At 39.4% G+C, this 22,425-nt stretch overlaps 4 protein-coding genes across 5 annotated transcripts; 2 read left to right on the top strand and 2 right to left on the bottom strand.

Annotated features, from left to right (window-relative positions):
• Nucleotides 1–578: 578 nt before the first annotated feature.
• Nucleotides 579–4,047, top strand: mecr (mitochondrial trans-2-enoyl-CoA reductase). Of its 2 annotated transcripts, none has more exons than XM_003450505.5 (10): nucleotides 579–919; nucleotides 1,836–1,933; nucleotides 2,027–2,158; nucleotides 2,310–2,453; nucleotides 2,685–2,787; nucleotides 2,928–3,030; nucleotides 3,106–3,179; nucleotides 3,288–3,348; nucleotides 3,580–3,652; nucleotides 3,741–4,047. In XM_003450505.5, the coding sequence occupies exons 1-10, from the start codon at nucleotides 726–728 to the stop codon at nucleotides 3,902–3,904; spliced, it is 1,146 nt and encodes a 381-aa protein (XP_003450553.1). In that variant the 5' UTR covers nucleotides 579–725; the 3' UTR covers nucleotides 3,905–4,047. The 2 variants fall into 2 exon arrangements, with proteins under 2 accessions (XP_003450553.1, XP_013130029.1); XM_013274575.3 differs by lacking the exon at nucleotides 579–919 and adding an exon at nucleotides 926–1,179 and having other exon boundaries at nucleotides 3,741–3,904.
• smpdl3b (sphingomyelin phosphodiesterase acid like 3B) lies at nucleotides 3,801–7,841 on the bottom strand. The gene is made up of 8 exons (XM_003450541.5): nucleotides 7,406–7,841; nucleotides 7,110–7,326; nucleotides 6,836–6,933; nucleotides 6,584–6,727; nucleotides 6,288–6,457; nucleotides 5,942–6,122; nucleotides 5,662–5,795; nucleotides 3,801–5,306 (listed from the first exon to the last, which is right to left on the bottom strand). The coding sequence occupies exons 1-8, from the start codon at nucleotides 7,491–7,493 to the stop codon at nucleotides 4,944–4,946; spliced, it is 1,395 nt and encodes a 464-aa protein (XP_003450589.2). The 5' UTR covers nucleotides 7,494–7,841; the 3' UTR covers nucleotides 3,801–4,943.
• An 805-nt stretch (nucleotides 7,842–8,646) lies between these two features.
• On the top strand, nucleotides 8,647–15,178 carry rpa2 (replication protein A2). Its single transcript, XM_003450503.5, has 9 exons — nucleotides 8,647–8,806; nucleotides 9,006–9,100; nucleotides 9,327–9,428; nucleotides 9,779–9,892; nucleotides 10,906–10,980; nucleotides 11,827–11,943; nucleotides 12,846–12,983; nucleotides 13,298–13,392; nucleotides 14,667–15,178. The coding sequence occupies exons 1-9, from the start codon at nucleotides 8,794–8,796 to the stop codon at nucleotides 14,752–14,754; spliced, it is 837 nt and encodes a 278-aa protein (XP_003450551.1). The 5' UTR covers nucleotides 8,647–8,793; the 3' UTR covers nucleotides 14,755–15,178.
• A 407-nt stretch (nucleotides 15,179–15,585) lies between these two features.
• On the bottom strand, nucleotides 15,586–21,755 carry themis2 (thymocyte selection associated family member 2). Its single transcript, XM_005455279.4, has 6 exons — nucleotides 21,592–21,755; nucleotides 21,108–21,248; nucleotides 20,604–21,029; nucleotides 18,874–20,078; nucleotides 18,496–18,610; nucleotides 15,586–16,911 (listed from the first exon to the last, which is right to left on the bottom strand). Exons 1-6 carry the CDS (start codon nucleotides 21,692–21,694, stop codon nucleotides 16,802–16,804), a joined length of 2,100 nt encoding a protein of 699 aa, XP_005455336.1. The 5' UTR covers nucleotides 21,695–21,755; the 3' UTR covers nucleotides 15,586–16,801.
• Between the last annotated feature and the right edge of the window lie 670 nt (nucleotides 21,756–22,425).

The following is a 22,425-nucleotide window of genomic DNA, read 5'->3' as shown; positions in this document are numbered from 1 at the left end:
TTCCTCAGATATTTTACAGACATCACAATGACATCATAGCACCACACAGATATTGCACATCCATGATTCAAAATTTCCATTCAACCAAATCCCAAAAGTGCTTTATGGAACTGAAACCTTGTGAGTGTGGAGGACAAGTGGAGGAAAGCAGTCTGAGATGATTTGAGCTTTATCACATGGTACATTATCTTGCCTGAAGCAGCAATCAGAAGATGGGTGGATGTTCCTAAGGGAAAAGAGAGTCAAACTCAGTGCTAGCAAAGTGTACCTAATAGAGGGCCCAGTAAATATATTTAAGTAGGCTAAGAAATTCTGTGGAACTTGAGCATGTTACATCGCAGTATTGCTGTAACCCCCCCATGTCTCGTGATGTTTTTCTGTATGACTCAGTAAAGGAAAATAAAAAAAAGAGAAAACTGAGTAATCCGTTCCAAGTATCTATTTTCGACATTTCCCTTCCCTGAAGTGAAATACTGAAAAAACCCAACCAGTTCCTCATTTATTTCATCCAAAAACAGGACCTTCTGACGTGTGGAGAAATGCGGAGTTCATCTCTCATCCAGCAGGGGGCAGCTCTGTGTTTACATTTTCAATGACACAACCTGACGACTACAGTCCAATATGGCCGTAGTATGAAGAGTGCAAGCTCAAGTCTGGCTTTAAACTACAAATATTATTAAATAGTCGGGTTGTTTTAATACTTTCCAGCTTCGTCCCGGGTAGAGATGTGGGTGTCACTCCACGCAGTCTGTCTAAGAAGCCAGAGAGTTTGCAGACGGAGCGTCGCTGCGGCTGTTTCACAGTGTTTCAGGCACAGAGACGCTAGCGTTTCCCACTTCAGCCTTTTAGCCGGACTCTCCGCACAAACATGCAAGGCACTTGTGTACAGAACCCATGGAGACCCTTCCCGAGTCGTTCAGTAAGAATATCCGGCTAAACCATATGCGTGCGTATGTTTCTGTGACTGTGGGAGTGAAACGGTTAAAATGTGACTAGCCTCGCTCAGGACATGCTCCCACAGTTCCGGTGTAAAGCTCAGGTGTTTTGTCTCATAAAAGATATACAGCCTATTATTGTAAACCCCAATCTCACCTTTGTGAGCCCTCGCCTCCTCTTCTTCTTTTTTGAGATTTGTGGCGGGAAGCAAACAACGAGTCGCTGCGTTACCGCCGCTCACCGGTATGGAGTGACAAAAACAGGAGGAAAACATTTATGTCACTATATAAAGATGTTAAACGTGGCTCGATAGCAATGCATTCCTGATTTCACTTCTAGAATATCTAGAGCCTCATTTTCCCTTTTCTTCTCCTGAGGATTTTTAATCATCTGTCTTTCCAACACTTTTGACTTGGCAGAAAAATGTAGAACTCTTGGGTTTCACAGTCTTTAAGAAGTCCATCTTCCTGTGCAGTGCCTGCTCACTCCTATCTCCAAACTTTATGATCCAGCTGTCTATTTTATATAATCTATACATGGCTCTATGTGGTGTGCTTATTGTTTGTTTCTTTTTCATGGTGTTTGTTTCTATATTAATGCAAGCACGTAGCCTTACACTTCCTCCCAGGCTGGAGTGGCACTCCCAATCTCGTTGTATCATAATTAAAAATGTAATAAAGGCTTCCTATGGCTATTCTATCCATTGAGCAAAGGCCCAGTTTTGGTGATTTTGTTACTGTTGACTAATTAACTAATTTATTATGGACACCAGTAAAGATGAAATGTGTCTTGGGCTTTTAGTCTATCTCTATTTATAAAGCTTGCCACCTAACATAAGACAACATGTCATGCAAGCGTACATGAATAGTGACTGATGGTGCAAAATGTATTTTTTGCAGGTTGGAGGGTGTAGCGCTTCCTTCCTTAGGTGCAAAGGATGTCTTGGTTAAAGTGCTGGCTGCCCCAATCAACCCATCAGACATAAACATGATTCAAGGTACTTGTAAGCAGGTAGTAACAGTCAGTCATCAGGCCAGTTTAATGTGTGGCATCATGATCACTTCATAATCTGATGGGGTGTTTTTTTCAGGTACTTATGCTATCCTGCCTGATCTCCCAGCTGTTGGTGGCAATGAAGGTGTGGCCCAGGTCGTAGAGGTGGGCAGCCAGGTGAAGTCCCTCAAGGCAGGAGACTGGGTGATCCCGAAAGATGCTAGTTTAGGTAAGGACTCCACAGTTCTCAGAATGAAATCATCAGAGTGCCACTTTAGCTCCCAGCTGAAGGTGGACCTCCGGCACCTTGCATGGTGTGTGAATTGGAAAATGAAAAACATTTTAAAGTTCTTTGTAGACTGTTTCCTTCCTGTGATCAGGCACGTGGAGGACACAGGCAGTGCTACCTGAGGATGATGTTATCTCTGTACCAAATGACATTCCCCTGGTGTCTGCTGCCACACTCGGGGTGAATCCCTGCACCGCTTTCAGGATGCTCTCCGACTTTGAAGACCTCAATCCAGGTACCAAATCCACTCACAGTGGATTATTTCCTTCTCACCGAATTTCAAATCTTGGATTATTCATAGCGGTGTAGACGTACTATATTCCCACATCTTAAATTATTTTTGCTTTTACAGCAAGACAGATGAACCAATTTTAGAAATAAAAAATAAATAAGATTAGAGGGTGCATTACTCCAGTCTAAGTATTTGTGGCCAGCATGTGTCCAACCATTTCTGTTGTCCTTTTAGGTGATTCTGTGATCCAGAACGCTGCCAACAGCGGAGTTGGACAGGCTGTCATACAGATTGCTGCTGCAAGGGGAATAAACACTATTAATGTTATAAGAGACAGGTGAACTCAATTCTTTCATGTTAATGCTTTTTTTTAAAAAATATCAATTTTCTTTTTTTGAAGACTGGGGGAAATTTCTTGAACACTATGGGGATTTTCCATCTTTGTAATAAAATTCTTCAATGCGCCTTCACTTTCAGGCCAGAGTTCACAGAGCTCAGTGATAAGCTCAAGGCTATTGGAGCTAGTCATGTGATCAAAGAAGAGGCCTTGAGGAAGCATGAGATTAAAGAACTCTTTAAGGTCTGTAGAGATATGATCTTGTAGTTTTTCCCTGCTGGTGAATGAACTTATCCAATTTATGAATATATTTTAAAGACTTGTCCGAAGCCCAAACTAGCATTAAATGGAGTTGGAGGCAAGAGTGCAACAGAACTTCTTCGCCATCTACAGTGAGCATACTTAATAATCTCTATTAGTATTATACAATAGTTGCACTGCAGAGAGCAGGGAAAAAACCCAACTCCATGTATTTGCCATATTTCTTTCATTTATTTCAGAATCGGAGGGTCAATGGTGACATATGGGGGAATGTCCAAACAGCCAGTTACTGTTCCTGTGGTAAGAGGAAAACTGCATTTGCCATTTTTACAAAGTTTCACACTAGACAGAAGAGGTGCATGCAGCATAAGTGTGAGGGTGGTACTGACACTTTTCAACCACCTCTTAGATACAGCTAAGAGGTTCCCAAATATCATGAACAATCACTTTAAAGTTCCATTTAAAAAATGTTTTTCTTTTCTTTTATGTTGTATGTTTATATGTGTTTTTTGCTGTTACTGCTCTTTCTAGAGTGCTCTTATTTTCAAAGATGTGAAGGTTCGAGGATTTTGGGTAACACAGTGGAAGAGAGTTCACTCTCATGGTACGTAGGCATGGAGTTTCTGATTGTATGAAATTAATCTAAAAAAGATAAACATTTCCCTAATTTACAGGGATATTGTTTTTCCTAGATGGAAGGGCATTTAGAGCCATGCTGGATGAACTGTGCTCCCTCATCAAGCAGGGAAAGCTGACAGCTCCCGCCTGCACTGAGGTGGGTCTGCAGCAGTATCACGCAGCTCTGGATGCTGCTATGCAGCCTTTCTCATCAACTAAACAGGTTTTGGTCATGTGAACTAGCTGATACTATCAACTAACCACCGGATATTCAAGAACACTGCATGTATATTTGGGTGAAACCCGAGAGCTGTCACATTCTTGCTGATATGTCAAAGAAATCCACATTCTCAATAAAAGTGTCTTCACATAAGACTCAAAGTTCAGCGTCCGTCATGTTCTGTAGTGACACTTTACAGTGTTTACAGGCAGCTGTCAAAAGATTATGAAGTCATTATAAGAAGATATGAAATGCCAGGAGTTATCACAGAACACAGATAATACAACTTTATCTTGTAATTTTTTTAAAACTGATTGCTTTGCTTTGAAGTTGCATGGACAATGGAAGTAATGTTAAGACATTTGTTATGAAATCCTGATATAATCAATTTTTTCAGCTAATGTGCATGAAATTCATAAGATTGAGTTTTGGATTCATAACAAGCTACAGTAGAGTTTACACAAATAAAACGATGGTAGCTGGCCTTTAGAGGCACAAGAATACTGTGTAGTTTTGAAACAAAGTATTCAGCCAGTACCCATAAATCAAGGTCAAGGGGCACACCAAAGATTACTGAAGACAAAGGTTGCATTTTTCCATAGTTTAATTATACACTGGAGCATGACTCATTTCATTTATAGATGTAATATAACTGAAAGTATGAAAATGCATTATTATAGTGCTACATGTTAAATAGTGACATTTAAAACAAATACCTGCTACTTGATGTTTCTCTGGATTTATCATTTAAACAATGAAATTCATTACAAATGTTGAGACCAGAAAGCTATTCTCAGATTCCTCTGCTAAAAGTGTGCAGTTTTTAAGGTGGAACGTCATACAGCTGCTGATGAAGCCAGTCGGAAAGTCAGAGGGGGAGTTTGCATTGCTCAGTGGGTCAGTGATACATGTGTGAACATGACTTTTATACTTTTGAAACAAAAGATTATTGCATAATTTTAAATTCTGAGGGAGAAAGCTTATATGTTGGTGTAGGGAAACAATGAACCTATACTAAGTTCAGAGTTAGTTATAGTTCAAAGTAGTATTGAATTAATTACTCACTGGCCACCACCAGACTTAAAGCCACGGAGATGAGTGGCAACAGGCCACCATAGATGAAAACTGCCCCCTCTTTAACGAGGCAGTGTTCATACCTGTCAAAGTCTACCTCTCGTGCTGCGCACACGTGGTCAACGCGGCAGTCGCTGTCACAATCCCTCAGGTCATAGTTCACAGAGTTGAAATCATAGTACTTCTGCAGGTAGCGGGGGTCATCAGCTACACGCTTCAGAACCTCGTGCATGGAGGCTGGAGAGGCATCTGGTACTCTGAAACTCTCTGTGAGGCGATACTCTTTCTCCCAGCGTCCTGTGGCTACATTAGCATGAGTAAGGTTCAGGTAATAGGTCACCACATCCTGCGTGAGAGAAAGCATATGGTTTAAACACAGAAAGCAGAACATTAGAAGCATTACAAGATATTTCTGAAGGTTTTATAATTTTTTAAAATACAAATATATATTTATATAAGTTGCGTAAGAGCCTAATAATACTATTGCTACTTTTGACTGCCCCGTTGCCACGAGGAGCGTTTCACGTTTGATTTAGCAGTTGATGATTTGAGTTTTACACCGGATGGTCTTTCTGGAGCTAGAGTAAAAGGGGATTTTTGTATCTGGGTGATAATGAACTAGCAACCGTTCCCTTGTGTTAACCACTACACCACTAGAGGAACATAAATGTCTAATGAAAATTGTAAAGGCCAAAACTTGCCTTGACTACCAGTGTTTCTGTGTCATATTCAAAGACACGAATCCCAGGATTGTTCGCTCCATCCTTAACTCCAGGAAGTGTTGTTTCCCACGGTGTGACACCAGGGCTGAGGAACATGGTACTAATGGGAGAACCTGTAGAAACGGACAAGATATCAGCTCTATCAGTATTAGTGTGTGTTAATGTTAACGCTGGATATTGGAGACGCATTCCAGCTAAGTGATAAACAGGTAATACAAATACAAGGTGAAATGAGTACTATTACTGCAGTGTGGCTTACCCTCTGTGTTGTAGAACATACGGAAGCTATCAGTGTGATGATGGCCAAAGAACTGCCCTTTTATTACAGAATGATGCTTCTCAATTAAATCCAAATATCGCCGGTTGAACTTTGGTGTAAACCATGGCTTACTTCTTTTCTTCTCGAAGAAACCTGGAGGAACGTGGCCAATGATGTAAACCTGATAAACCAAACAATACAGAGTTAACTAAAATCCAATCAGGACCAAGTCTCTTTTTTGGAGGGGCAATTGCTTATACAGGATTGTATTCATTACAAACTACATCTTTTATTGAGCTCTAGTCCCTAACATCCAAACATCCATGAACAAGATGAGATGCTTTGCCTTCTCTTTGTTGTTGGCCGCCTCTGTAAGAATCTGATCTGACCAACTAAACTGGTCCGCTGGGTCATCCATGTTCTTGGTCAGCTTGTTCTGATCATAGTAGAGATTGGTGTTAAGGACCAGCATCCTGAAACCAGTCTGATTCATGAGCTTTTCTGTGTAGTATCCACCTGTGCAAGAGGAACATTGCAGAAAATGTCTGTTCAAAATTTTCCTGTGCATCATAAACTGATGTATTCATTCTTTGGAAAGTCATTACACATATATTTGTAACTATTAGAGAAAGCCATCTTCACCTTTTTTAAATGTTTCTTTTGACTTTGGATCCAACCAGCCCTGCCACATTTCTGCTATTCGGTCATACATGGAGTTTGGGGCTGCAGGAAGCTGACTCTTTGGGTGGTAATCATGGTTCCCCAGGGCTGAGTACACTTTAGTGTCTAAACAAGACAATAATGTATAAAAGACATTATTTATTAGAAGTAGCCAACACTTATACACTGTCGTATGCGTTGACCTTGCATGTTTCCACCCGATTTTGTACTTACTTGGAAAAACTTGATTTATGATGTCAGTGAGGTTGCCGATAATGCTGAGCACTGCCTCTTCTCCCAGATCTTTATCATCAACATGTGGAGTGTCATCACTGAGAAGTAACACAGCAGATTGTTTCAGGATTAATTGCAGTCAAACATTATGTCGATACCAAATACCAATCTGAAAATATCATGACTGTAAAGGCAGACAAGCATTTCTTTCCCCAGATATAGTCTTGAGACTAGCACTGTCCTGCAAAATTCATTTAAAAAAAAAGTAACATACCCAGTCCATACGATGAAGTCCGGGTTTGGTAGAATATTCTTCATTGCATAAACAGAAGAGTTGATCAGGTGCCATGGCGAGTCACAAACATAGTGTCCAAATTTACCAGCATTGGCTGCAGGTCGTTTGCCACTGGATGCGCACACCAGTGCAGGATTGTTGTTGCTCAGTTCGTACGTTGGGTCCCAGTGGAGATCCGTGATGTGCCAAAAGTTCCCTGTGTAAGAACGATGCGTAATAGCACCTAGTAAGTTACCCCGAGATTAAGATATATACTTGATTTATCTGGTGCTTACCTGAGAGCGCAAAAGCCTCTTTAAAAAGAAAGCAAGACAGAAGCAGCCTTACTGCCGACATGTCGAAGCCTTTGAGAGGAAGAAACATCCGACAAAAATCAAGACCTGATTTAAAAGGTATGCCGTAAGTCTATAAAGGCGAAATCACGATAAGATACGGCTGGTCATGACGCGTCTGAGGCTTGAAGGTGTTTGGATCCCTATGTGCAGGTGATACTTCGCTATCAGTAATGAAGTTCAACCGTCACCCTGTGATGCAAGACTACGTTTTAGCCTGCATACAATAAAATAAAATAAAATAAATAAAAATAAGTTTCAGAATAAATTTAAAGACAATAAAAAGCTTCAGCTGAGAAAACCTCTATACACACATCTGTGAAGCTATTTAGGAGTCGAATTCCTGCTTGTAGACTACGCCTAGACTATTTTTATGTGGACTAAATTTAAATTTAGTAGACCTTCTTTTACCTTATTTGGGCATGCGCTGTTTAAGAATCCAATAAATATACATACATTCATAGCACAAATAGGAGTATATATAGACACATTATATTAAAACACATCTACGTGCGAATGTTTTCGCGGTTACAGTGTAATATTTCACTAAATACAAAAAGGATTTTATGCATGGTGCCCTCGCGTGATACTCGTATTCCCCAAAATCGACACTGTTATAACTGTGGAGAATCTGTTTCTCAAGCTGATGATGCAAATAAAAAATTGTTTGCTTTGTTTTGCTTTTGTGATTATTATTATTTGTTTCGCTTATTTCTTTTTACAGTAAAGGGGCATTTGGGGGAAAAGCGTAGTTAATCATCGTTGGAACTTTTGCAATGTCTGTCTGTTTTTGATAAACACAGCTATGCGTTTGCAAATGTTCTTTGGAAATGATTTTTGCAAAGCCTCAAAACCGCGCGTGAGCACGTAGTTCTTCGGGAAGTTCATGAAAGCAAACCTAGGACTCTTTCAAAATCATTCCCTGATGTTTCTCTTTCAGGCAGACGTAACTCCCAGGCTACGGACTGCTTCATTAAGTAATATAGCAAATAATGATAATAATAGTAATAATAATAATAATACTAATGTTAGCACATGTTAAACAGTGGTTTGGGTCCAGAGTTTGTGCTTTTGCATTGGTCAGTCTTGGCGCTAGAAGGGGAACGATAGCCTGACAAGCAAAACTTAGGGCTGAATTACTTCATCTTTAAGCTCTGCGTCATCATAGATTTCGCGGGAGTTCCGCTGTGCGCCTGCGCTGTACATTGAAGCTTGCGCGCGGGATTAAACGAGGAAGAGGATCACAGAAATACGTTTGGCTACAGATATTACTGCACGGTGTAAATAACATTTTACGCCTTACTTTAATAAGTTATACAAACAGCGGAAGCATGTGGAATCAGGGTGAGTTGTATTTCGATACCGTTGTGTTTATAAATAGCCATATGGGCTCGGTGACGCTGTGTTGTTTCGGTCCACGTTAGCTTGACTACAGACGTCTTTGTTATTGTGTGTTGAATGTGAGTGTAGGTGGGTCAAATGAAGATCATATCGAATAAACGATTTCACTGACACAGTTGTTTACCTCTTTATACATTTTCAGGAGGGTACAGTGAATCCAGTATGGCTGGGGGCTACACTCAGTCTCCAGGAGGATTTGCATCACCTGCCTTATCCCAGGGGGGAGAGAAAAAGGGGGTCTGTACTTATATCTAAACTTAAAAGTCGGTATAATTCACTAAAGACTTGACACAGACATAAATCTGTAAATATAGTGCTGAAAACCAGCAACAACATACCTTCATTTGCCAAATGACATATCCCCTCTTTGTACACATGTTGACTTCTGTGATAGAAGCACAAATTGACAGGTCTCTGCTGCACGACAGTTAACCCATTTGTGTTTGGGTGTATATCTTTGCAGAGAACACGTGCCAACCAAATAATCCCCTGCACAGTGTCTCAGCTAATGTCTGCTTCCCAAGCCGATGAGTCATTCAGAGTAGGAGATGTGGATGTTGCCCAGGTGAGCCAAACCATTCAGTTAGTTCTCTAACCAGTTACTTTTTCAGCACTTAAAATCATTAGTTTGTTACTCTGTAATACAGTTTTTTTTTTTTTACTTCTGCAGTTGAACAACAGCAACTTTCCACTCCCTTTTGAGTACAAGTTACTTTTGTTTACAGAAATTATGTAAATGTGCATATATGTCGATTGTACTTTTTTGTCCTTTTAAATGTTTAAAATAAACATCTATCTAACAGTCAGACCAAATGCAGAATTTTAAATCATTTTATGTTACAACATTTTGCAGCATGGACGTAATAACTATTCTAATATTTCCAGATTTGATAATAATTGTGGTCTGTGTCATAGGTCACCATTGTGGGGGTCATCAGAAGCACAGATAAATCCATGACCAACATCCAGTACAAGGTTGATGACATGACAGGTGCTCCCATGGATGTGAAGCAGTGGGTAGACACAGAGGTAAGTATCCACCATCACAACTCTGCTGCAAGCTCAGTCTGTATTGAAACATGAGGTAATTAAATCAAATCAAATCACTTTTATTGTCACATCACATGTGCAGGTACACTGGTACAGTACATGCAAGTGAAATTCTTGTGTGCAAGCTTCACAAGCAACAGAGGTGTGCAAAAATACAATAACATAAGAACAAGCAAAATATAAGAATGGGTAAATCTGAGAATTAAATGAATAAATATATGTACAATATAAGAGTGTATGCGCATTGCTGAATGTGTATACTAAATATGTATATCTAGGTGTGTGTGTGTGTGTGTGTGTGTGTATTTATATATATACATATTTTTAAAAATTAAATAGAATAAACAATAAAATAAAATATACAGAGGTTGGCAGTTGGAAATGTGCAAAACAAGTGGCATTTATATACAGTATGGAGTGCATAATGTTGAAGCTCTGGTAAGTGAAGGTGAGGTGTCTATGAAGTGTTCAGCAGTCTGATGGCCTGATGGAAAAAGCTGTCTCTCAGTCTGCTGGTACGGGACCAGATACTGCAGAACCTCCTTCCTGATGGAAGTAGTCTGAACAGTTTATGGCTGGGGTGACTGGAGTCCTTGATGATCCTCCCCGCTTTCCTCAGGCACCGCTTCCTGTAGATGTCCTGGAGGGAGGGAAGCTCACCTCCAATTATCCGTTCAGAACACCGCACTACTCTCTGGAGAGCTTTGCGGTTGTAAGCGGTGCTGTTGCCATACCAGGTGGTGATGCATCCAGTGAGGATGCTCCCAATGGCACAGCGACAACAGACAATATGTATAAAATGTATAAAAACTCTATTACATAGTGAGAAAACTACTAAACTATAATATCTGTTTAGTATTGCATTTCTCTGAGTAGATGGCTAAAAGGAAAGGGCAGTAGTACCTCAATGCCAATCTCCTGTTCTAAAATCTTAAGGAAAATTAGCTGGAATTGTATGAAAAGGATCAAGTATGTGCTTTTTATTTATACAGGACCAAAGTGTGGACAGCACTGTCCTTCCCCCAGGAACTTATGTCAAAGTGTCTGGAAATCTGCGCTCTTTTCAGGTGAGTTTAATATTTGCCACCTATGACCGCTTATTAGTTTAAAAGTGTGGTTGCTATCAGGCCCCAGCCCATTCCGTCCACCGTCCACTCCATCCACCGTCTACTACAGGGGTGTCCAACTCCAGGCCTCAGGATGTGTCCTCCAGAGAGGACATATCCTGCAGGTTTTAGATGTGTCCTTGATCCTACACAGCTGATTTAAATGGTTAAATTGCCTCCTCAGCATGTCTTGAAGTTCTCCAGAGGCCTGGTAATGAAATAAATCCTTTGATTCAGGTGTGTTGACCAAGGGTCATATCTAAAACCTGCAGGACACCGGCACTTGAGGCCCTGCTCTACCAGCTTACTTGGTGGTTGGGTTGATGTTGTGGCGTTTTTCAAAGTCAATCAGCTGCTTCCCGCAGTCAGACTGATTCCTCCCCCCCCTCAACCACAAACAGACTGTGAATCAATTGGAAATGGTTAATTTAAAGTAAATGCTAATGACATTTCCACAGTACCCAGAATCAAATAGGAACTTATGACTTGCATCATGATTTCATCGAAAGGCTACATGACAGTGTAAAATTTTTAAGCGGCTGTGTGATTTCTCAATCATACAAACATTTTTGACAATCTCATATTTAATTTTGTTCACATTTAAACATTTATTAACCTTTTTTTGTGTGTGTGTGACATGTATCTAACATGTGTCTAAATTACACTGGGGCTCCACTAAAGGTTTTTATACCGTTACCAAGATAGATTTGTTTCGTCACTTGAAATACTTGAAGTGCATTGTTGCTTGCTTTAGTTCCTCTCTGAATTCATGATGGCGTGTCTATTTTTTGTGCTTTCCTTTCTTAGAACCACAGGTCTGTTGTGGCATTCAGCGTCAGGCCCCTGGAGGATATGAATGAAATCACCTCTCATATGTTAGAGGTTGTCCAAGCACACATGGCACTCAGCAAGCCTCAAACTATGGTGAGAAATCTTGTGCATATACCTTCACAGCCTTTAATGGTGGCTAAACAAGTGAAAAAGGGAAGTTGAGATGGGTTCTATGAATACCACTTCTGTTAAAGATTGCTTAGTTTGTTTGCCAGATTACTAAGAAACAGTACAGCGTTGTCAAATTTTTCAGTTGTATTTGTGCTAAACGTTGTTGCAGTAGCAGTGTGAGAGTGAGCTCCTACAGATAAATGGTCACAGACACACATGATTTCAGTGAATGGGTATAACAAGCCAAGCCCAGTCAACACCTTATCTGACTTCTAAGGCTTGACTATTTTTTGTTTTTGTTTTATAGATTAAAACCATAATTCTAACAGCTTTGAGAGATGATTTTAAACACATTAGAGGTCGTACAGAATGATTGTTTTGTTTTAAATGGCTTAAAAAACTATTTGCAGTCGATACAGAGACGCATTATAAGTGAAACTGAGTGATGACATTCTTAAAATTATGCTTTCTAGATAAATATTACTTCTGCGGTGCTGCAAATGTACTTTTTGTATCCTAGGCATAGTCGGCCTCGGTATACATGGCTTTAACGCTCATCAATCCCTCTAATACTCTGTAGACTACCGGAACCCGTGAGGTTAAACTCGGACTGTTACTGCCAAATAGGCTTAACACTCACTTTTTTTAAGTGCTCTATATTTATTTATGAAATTGACCAACAGCCTGTTACAAATGGACTGGCTAATAATAGCCAGGGGTACCTTTCCGTTTTAGATAAATGTCTTTTTTTTATTTGATGGTGTATCAGGTGGTCGTAATCACATTTTCAGTGTCATACTACATATCTGTCTCTGAAGGTTGTCCTGTATCCTTTATCAAATCTATGTATAATGTTGAAAGCATGCAATTTCATTCTCTTTCAGTCGGGTGCCGGAGGAGGAATGAGCAGTAGCGTCATGCCCATGTCACGACCCACCATGGGAGGCATGGATGGGAATGTAGGAGGCTATGCAGGTGCCAACGACATGGCCAACAATGGGTTAAGTGCAAACCAGAATCAGGTGAGCCTAAATAAATCAGACAGCGGTAACAAAAAAATTACAGTTCTTAACTATCGTAGATAAGGTGTGGTTAGAAATGAAGGGGCAGTGTGTCTGCATGCAGAAAACAACAGCTATTACACCCGGTTATTTATGTAAACCCAAACAGTGATCGCTTTCTCTTACATCCTGTCTTCAACTTTTTTGTGTGAACTGCATCAAAGATTTGTTGTTTTAAAAAAACAGTTTCAGAAAAAGAAGTCAGTAGACTGGAACATAGCTTCTTTTAGCAGTGTGCGTCAGCTTGCTTACCCTGTCGATCTTTATCTCCCAAGGTGTTGTGTTTGATAAGAAGCTGTCCAGAACCGCAGGGTATTAGCATTCAAGAACTAAAGAAGAGACTCGGCAGCATGAGCATGGCTGTGATCAAGTAAGTCTTAAAGTAAATGGTAAATGGCCTGTATTTGTATAGCGCTTTACTAGTCCCTAAGGACCCCAAAGCGCTTTACACATCCAGTCATCCACCCATTCACACACACATTCACACACTGGTGATGGCAAGCTACGTTGTAGCCACAGCCACCCTGGGGCGCACTGACAGAGGCAAAAGTAATAAAACAATATAAAATGAAAGTTGTTTTTTGACAGTTGGAAAAGTAAAAAAACTCTTGCATACGCTGAAACAGAGCAGGAGGCAAACTAAGCTACATCCACTTAAATTATTTCCCTTTTTACTTTTTACGTTGGGTTTGTATCGTCATAAAAGGGATGGTTTCAAAGAGAGAGATGTTCACACAAAATTACAACATACATTTATCTAAATAGCACAAAGATTTTGCAACAAAGTTTAACTACAAAATGAGAGTCCACACTCAAATTGCAACTAAGTTGAACTCTCAAACCTTTATCTGGAAAATGGACAACACAGTCACTGGAGGTCCAACACTATTAAACAAACTGAAACCAAAAGAGAAGGCCTTTAGTGGCTGAAGTGTTTGGTTTTTTTTACAAGTCAAGAGTTTAACACATTATTTGTGATGGAGAGTTAACTTTAGATGTGTTCTAGCAAGCTGCTTTAATGCTCTAAAACACTTTTTAAAGGACAAGCTGAATGTTTTAGTTTGGCTTCTTGACATAAGTACGGTAGCCTAAAAGTGCTTGCTGTATTAAGGGATGGTGAGTGTCAAGATCACAAAGTTTCCTACTTATCTTATTACGGATCAAGATCACATCGTCTTCATTCTTCAAGGCTTCCTGTTTGGGTCAGTTTATAAAAACTTGGCTCTCAGTTACCTTGTCTTTTGGTGCATCCCACTATGCAAGATTTGAGCAGGGGCGTACAAACTCAGTTTATAAAAAAATAATAATAATAAAAAAATGCAGTTACACCCTTTTGGTGGTAGCAGTACATACGTTATGCAAACCACAGGAAGTGTATGTCCAAGACTTTAGAATGACCCGAGTGAAACACCCACTACATGCTAATTTGGTAGTTTTGCTTTGTTTTCTAAAACTGTACCAGAGTGGAATTTTATATTTGATTTTTTTTTAAACAGGTTTTCCTTTAGTGTACAGGAAATTATTTGTCCACTTGGTACTCAGTTTAAAAATATTTTATTTCATGGTATTATATTAATAACCCTTCTAATTTTTTTCATTAGATTTTTAGCACTTCTAAAATGCTGTTTCCTTTTGCTTTAACAGACAAGCTGTGGAGTTCCTTAGCAACGAAGGTCATATCTTTTCAACCATCGATGAAGATCACTACAAATCAACTGACAGTGATGACTAGACTAATTCATCTTTTTACCGTCAGTGGGGTTTCGTATTTGAAATAATTGGTACAGCATTTATTACCGAAAGATATCACAGAAGTAACAACCTCCCTGAGTCTATAATGCCACAGAGCTGTGCGAAATGCTGCGAGTCTGTCGGCACTGTGGTCGATGTTTGTTGAAGAACACGTGGTTTACAAATGGTGAAACTCAAGATTTACACATCCTGTATTCCTGATGTTGCTTCAGCCATTTCGCCTGAAAAAGTTCCTGTCACTGACATTATTGTTAGCAGTTACTGCTTTCTTTCTGTTTATGTATCTTTCTTCTTCTGTAAAACATCTTTCTTTCTTTCTTAAAGATTTGGAACATAAGTAATCCAACTTTTTTTTTCTCTATGTAATTTAGTTTTGCCAAAATAAATTGATTATTCAAAATGTATTTTTGTTCTGTTGTTTCAGTTTATCAAGTTGTATAAGCCCCCCCCCCCTTTTTTTTTTTTTTTTTTGGTATAGTGGTGTGTGTGTGTGTGTGTGTGTGTGTGTGTGTGTGTGTGTGTGTGTGTGTATATATATACACATATATGATACATTACTATGCAGTATACACACGTGTATGTGTGTATATATATATATATATATATATGATATATCTGTGTGTGTGTCTGTCAGTTTGGGGTTTTTTTTGTTGCATTTTATAAAACCTAACAGATGCGTAATTCACGTTTGCTTTCACACATCTAGCTGTAAAACCACACGCTGACTTTAACACTTATCTTAGAGTTTCACACACATTTTTATAGCTAATATAAGGTCAAAGTTTTACAAAGTTGGAATAAACCACATAGGTCCAGTTTCATATAGAAATCATACTTTATGATAATGTCTAATAGAAAATTCAAATCAACCACACATTTACATGCAGTGGAAATAATCTTTCAAAGAAAAATGGCACAAAATGGATTGTCCATCGGTTAACAAAGTTGCAAAACATACTTTCATTTTCAGTGAAAATGTTTCTACTCCTCCCAGGAGTTAATTTGCAAAATAAAAAAAAAAGAAGGCAAATACATTTCTGTTCACAGATAAATAGTTTGATGTGGTTAGAGGGACGGCTTCTGCTACCGGTGCTGCAGCGTTACAATGTTGCGGTTTAGACAAATGCCTTCCATCAATGAGTGGGGTGAGCTATTTCTCTTTAGAGTTTGCATGTATGCAGTAGGAGTTTGACATACATATATGTTGTATACTTGTGTAACAGAATACAATCCTTTGATACCTCAGTTTGAAGCTTATTAATATGCATTTTTGAGAGAAGTTATTGATTTAACACTGGTAATTTTAAAGGCTGTAATTTATGGTGTCATGTTCGACTGCATATTATCCTATAGTTTGTTGCTGTAACTATGTACAAGAAGGCATTATATACAGTAACTAGCTACTTAGTACCTCACAATATAAATACGGATCTGTACACGAAGCTGAAAGACAGCCTCGATTACCACATGGTTAAATCAACAATTTCTAAACAAGTTTGTATACAACAAAAAGTGTTTGAACTACAAGAGTGGTATATGTTCAAAGTTTGAATACACGATTACTGAAAACATTGAAGTATAGTTCTGGGTATAAAGTTATGAGGTAAAAAATTTTGCTGACCATGTGAGTAAACAGATGTGAAAACACCACCAAGTTTGTATTTATTCTGGGCAAAGCTGTTACTGAACTATGTCATGTCAACCATCCCTGCACAGCACTTGTGTTGGGGGGGGGGTAAAGAAAAATATATATTATAATTTTATATCCTTCAAAATAAGTCATGGATCATCAGAGAAACCGTACTTATATACTCTCAGGAATATGCTGAATAATTTAAAGTTATGTCAAGCTATATATTAAAATCATCTACCCTTATAGTTGGTAAAAAAAACACAAAAATGAAAAACAATTCAGACCTTTTTTTCAGTGAGTGGACTCACAAACTGCAATACCTCAGCCAACAGTTCAGTTCTCACTGCTCAAGCAGGATTTTTCTCTGTTGCAGAAGATGTAGAAGATATTTCCTTTAGTAGAACATAACATTCTCTTGTGCTTTCTTCATCATAACAGCCAAAGTGTCATCCACAGTTTCATAGTCATGGTCACTGTCCCCATTTTCATCCTCAGGCACACTCCCTGGTGGAAAGATTATTGTTAGTAATACTATATTTCACAATATTCTTATATTCATCCTTACTGTAACTTATCAAATGTGCCGCACACTGAATGTCTACCTTTCAGAAAACATGCGATTTATGCACCACCAAATATTTATGCACCACCCATCACATACACCACCTATCACCACCTTTCACTTCACTTTCTGATGCAGCCAATCGAAGTGACTAAACACATTTCACTTCTATAGGAAGAACGTCTCCTGAGATACTATTGGGTGATTGGTTGAATCTTATACAGGAACACACTTGGAATTAAGGCGCCATTGTGGATTTTGTTAAGTGACGAAGAGTAATAGTAAGTAAATGAAAGCATGAATATATTAGAAATGATAAGGTCTCCAAAGCCATAGACTTTCTCAATCTGCACATGCTGTTTATGGTCTGTGGTTATTGTGTAACTTTGCGTCTATGGTTAATGGACAATAAACATGGTGTGATAAACACGGCAAAATCTTATTATTTGCATTTAATGCATCCTAATGCATTATTAATACATTAGGTAATTTATATATTTACATATGCATATGCACATACTTTTAATTAAATATACTTATGTATGTGTTTTTTACATATAAATTGCACATTACTGAGACAATAAGACATTCAGCATTTTTCTTAAAATTGATATGTTTTTCATTACTATTCAGTTCATGTTCACTGTTTGCTTTTGTGTATTTGTAGACTACATGGATAAAAGTACTGGGTCACCTGCACATTACAGCTACAGGAGCTGCTCAGCCACGAAAACCCATGCCTTGAAGCTCCATGCACACAGTTTTTGTGCTGATGTTAATGCCAAAAGAGGTTTGGAACGCTGCAGTTATACTGACATTACAGATGTTTGGCAACTTTTACGCACTGTGCACCTCAGCACTTGGCAACCCCGCTCTGTAACTTTACGTGGTCTGCTACTTCATGGCTGAGTTGTTGTGGTTCTAAGACGCTTCCACTTTTCAACTATATGTTACAGTTGATGGTGGACTATCTATTGACACGAGCTCTTGAGAACAAACCATTCTTTATCAGATGTTTGCAAAGGCAGACTGCATGGCTAGATGCTTGGTTTTATACAGCTGCTGAAATGGGACTAAAACCCTCTGAATTCAAAGATGCCCAGTACTTTTGTGTATATAGTGCAGGTGAAGCTGATTTTTAACCCTTCTTCATATTCATTTACTTTAAGTTTAGTTCTGTGCGTTAGGGCAGAACAAATTGTTACTCTATGTGCTTTTAGTGGTCTTGATGACTCTGTGGCTAGTGAAAAGTCACACTTACATTTGTTTTAGAGATGCAGAGGGAAGCCAAAGTATTCTGTCAGTATTCTCAACTTTTTTTGGTCTTTATATAAACCATATATAAACTCTTTCCCATGGTGAAAATTTCTCAAATTTAGAGGTTGTCCTGCAAACACTGTTTTAATATAAATATAGAGAATGCTTATTAGTCCATGGCTGCAATAAATCTCCAGCAGCTGCACTATAAGTTTTGTAAGAGACAAATCAGTGGCTCTCTTAAAACATTATATTAAACAGAGCCCCACCTGTTTTAGTAGACTCCTTCATTTGTACATAAGTGTTTGGCAGAGCCTTGCCTATGGTTTGGTCAGCTGCTGAGAACTTTCGGGGCACAAGTGGTGGGGGCTCATCTTCATTAGCCTGCACAAAAGAGGAAATTTTCTGTTTTATTACATGCATGGCTTCTTTACCACAGAAAAAAAAGTGGAAGCACCAATTTGTTATTTTTGCTTAGTTCATTTCCTGAAAGTCACATTATGAGCATCTGTTTATTAGTTTCCCTGTAGTGGGGTTTCAAGAGAAACCTGACATGACAAGAAAATCTTAACAACCTCAGCTGAGCCGTAACCTTTATAATAATAACTTTCAAAAATGTTATACATGCATTGAAAAGTTACACTCACGGGAGGTGGTGGAGCGGGGGGCCTCTTTTTGTTATTCAAAGTCAAGTCGCTGAACTGTTTGGTTGGGACGCTTTTGTCTGCTTGATGTTTGGATTTGTTTGCCTTCTTTGATTTCTTTGTTTTTTTGGGAGGTGCCGAAAATGACATGTTTCGCTTTGGTGGTCGAGGTGGCGGCTCCGCATCTGAGTTACCAAGTTTGCGAAATTCATAAAAGAATGTGTCTGCAACTTCGGTAACTCTTTCCACTTGAAACTTGGGGGGTTGATCTTTGGGCCATGGGAGGGGGTCTGTAGTAAAATAGACAGACATTGAGAGCCACTGAGTTGGGATCTCGAAACAGTACTCTGGCTTGTGTACAAAGCTTGCCTGAATGGTGGGTTCCAACATAGCTGCCTCTATTCTGAGACATGAAAACCCATAGAGGGGATCCTTCTCGAGTTCTGTATCACGGCCCACCACTTTAACATCCAGAGGCAAGCTAAACTGCTTCCCCAAGTCACAAAGTTTGTACTTTTTGTTGTCACTGAGTACTTCCACAAAGTGACCCTCCATGTAAAGAGGCATAATAATCTCCTCCTTTTCATCCTCCCTTTTCACCTGATCCTCATCATCATCATCATCATCCTCATCGTCCGACTCTTGAAGGCGATAGCACAAGAGAGCCTCTACCGACTGGTTCTGTCCTGATTTGCCTTCACAGGGTAACACCATCCTATCGCAACGCACAACCTCAAGCTGTTCCCCCACACTGAGGGCAGGGAGGCCCTCCTCTTCCACTTCCTCACAGTTCCTTGTTACGCTGACCTTCAGACCTGGCGCGTGGATTGAAGCAACATACAGCTCGTATACTGAATTAAACTCTCTTGGCCGTCTCCGGAAGCGTCCACCATATTGCTGAGACACCAGGAAGTACTGAGGTGTTTTCCTGCTCTTCAAAGTGGATAATAAAATCATGGGTGAGGTTCCTTTTTTGTGAAAAATCAGGTGCCCATTCTTGCGGAGCTCTGGTAGCCAGCTGCACTTGAACAGGGAGCGCGTCTCTGGGTCTTCGATGATCTCCACCACTCCAGGGAATGATTTATTCGGCTCAGAGTGGACTTCACTCAGAGAAAGGGGTACAATAAAATTCACATCTTTACACAGCTCGGTGACATCGACCACATCCACTTCTAAGCTGGATGGGAACTTCACCACATTCTTCCTCACTGTAGAAGAAAGAGAGGAAGGCAGTGAAGCATATTAGGTATATTTAAATTTGGTATGAGTGCAGTACAGTTGAACTGTGCTTTTTTTTGTTCTGAATTTAAATTCTCGAGGTTACAAATATAAGCAAAATGCACGTACATTTCCACAAGCATATATACTTATAAGTACTGTGTTTAACTGTGATACAGTGCATCATATAGATTAATTGCTTTTAATGATATGCTGATGTTTTTCAAGGTGGCATTAACTTTAACTGTTTTATAGCATAGTATGTACTATATGTCATACTATCATTGGCTTCAAGTGTATAATTTTAATATGCACAAATATTGCTTATATAATGCATAAATAGAGGAACAATAAAATGTCATGGGCGAAGAATTTAAATTAAGGTGGAAGTTAAAGTGGAAGTTCCCAAACTTTGCATTAACAAAGCGCACTGTAGGGTTCACACACAAATAACAAATCCTGATCAACATTATGTTAAATAGTAGTTAAATAGTTAAAAAGCAGGCTGTTCTTACAGTTCATGACAGCCTGGACATGGTATACTGGACTGAGGATAAGAGGCCGATCACACTTGGTAGCATTGACAAAGCGAAACCTTCGGCTACGCAGGGACGACGAGGACATGATCTCCCGCAGGGTAAAGCGCTCCTCACTCTCACACTCATAGAACTCCCCTCGGAAAGAAACAGGGATGCACACTTCAGCTGAGGCTTCTTGTTGTCCTCGAATAAGGCAGCGGACTTGATCCTCTTGATCCTTGTGTTTCTCAACAGAGAGCACCGTCAAAGCTGTCCCAGCCCCCAGTGCTAAATTGCCAATGGTCATCTTGGAGTGGCTGGAGAAAGTGAAGGGAAGAGAGGAGTCGAGGCCTACTGGCCTCAGGCTGACCATCTCCTCTACCGTACTGTATGGCATCTCCTCTGGAACGACCTTGAACAAGCCTGAGAAGAAAAAAAAAAAGTCATTGTAGTTCTACAAAATAGATTTAACCATTCTTACAAGAATTTCTCTAGACCAACCTGTGTGGCTGATAGGCAGCTCAAATGTTTCATTGTTTGCTACGTCTTGACAGGAAACTGATAGGAGCTCAATTTTAGTGACCTTTATTAGATCCCCAGTGGAAAAGCACACTTCACTCCCAGAAATTTCATATATAGAACCTGGAACAGAAAATAAGAAATTGAAGGAACAAAAATGATTAAGATTTCTTAACCAGCACATGAACGCATAGACTCTAATGGGAATTATTTCCAGTTGCGAGCCGTGAGCAACACAACAAATGCTCACTGTTCTTTTTATATACAACAACTTCTAATTTAGGGTTAAAAATGTACAAAATGTAAAAGGAATGTACACTAGATTGTAACTTTAAATTTATGCAAGACAGACACAACACAGAGAAGCACACAGCAATGAAGTAATCTATAATCTCGTCAGTTTCGTCCTTCTGTACACGCCATCTCACTGACGAAAACTAATAATAATAATTAAAAAAAAAACTACCTTGGAAATATACTCCAGAGCAAACTTGCAAAATTTTTGGCAGACAGTTATCGTCCAATGACGCGATGAATTCCTGAAGTGGCAAAGCAGTGGTGCCTGCCATCACTGCTGCCTCTGTGTGTGTGCAACCAAAAATGAAGGCAGGCAGCAAATGACAAGCGCAGCACAAAACGGGGGTGCTTTCTCAGTTAAAAACCACAAAAGTGAATGAGGAAGTTACAGGATCTCTTTGCACAACTTGTGCATTCACATACGGGGACAAAGCAATCTGGCAAAGCCTCATTGCTGTGAAGGTGGTAAATAAGTATCCAAAATGATGTTTTATTTAATTTTTTGGGATTACAGCATAAAGCCTGCTACGAAAAACAAAATGAAACATTCACACCCTAACTTTGAGCTTTTTATACATCTTAATTTTTTGGGTCTGTGTGGGTGTGTGTGTGTAAGAGTGAAAGAGAGAGAGGGAGAGAGGGGGAGAGGACGAAAGACTTTAAAAGGAGCAAATCGCAATTGCAGTTTTGCAGTGTGAACATGTTATATTTCTTTTTTCTTGTTTGATAGTCAAGCTGCTCTACTTAACGCTGTGGCCAAAATCAGTGTGAACACATTGCGCAAGGCTTCAATAAATACATGCACTATGATAACCTCTAAAAATGCAAAAGAAAAAACTCTCAGAGCACAGATGCGAGAACACACTGATAGCTTTTTTTTTTTTCACTAATATTTCAGGCTCTTTGTGATATTCGTTTTAGCCATGTGTCATCTTTCTCTCTCAGCACTTCCTGCTCTTAGTGCTTTTCTAAGCCTATGACACTTCTATCTGCAGCAAGGAGA

This window comes from Oreochromis niloticus, linkage group LG11, assembly GCF_001858045.2.
Source record: "Oreochromis niloticus isolate F11D_XX linkage group LG11, O_niloticus_UMD_NMBU, whole genome shotgun sequence".
Lineage (NCBI taxonomy): Eukaryota > Metazoa > Chordata > Actinopteri > Cichliformes > Cichlidae > Oreochromis > Oreochromis niloticus.
This window is presented reverse-complemented; position numbering and strand designations above follow the sequence as displayed.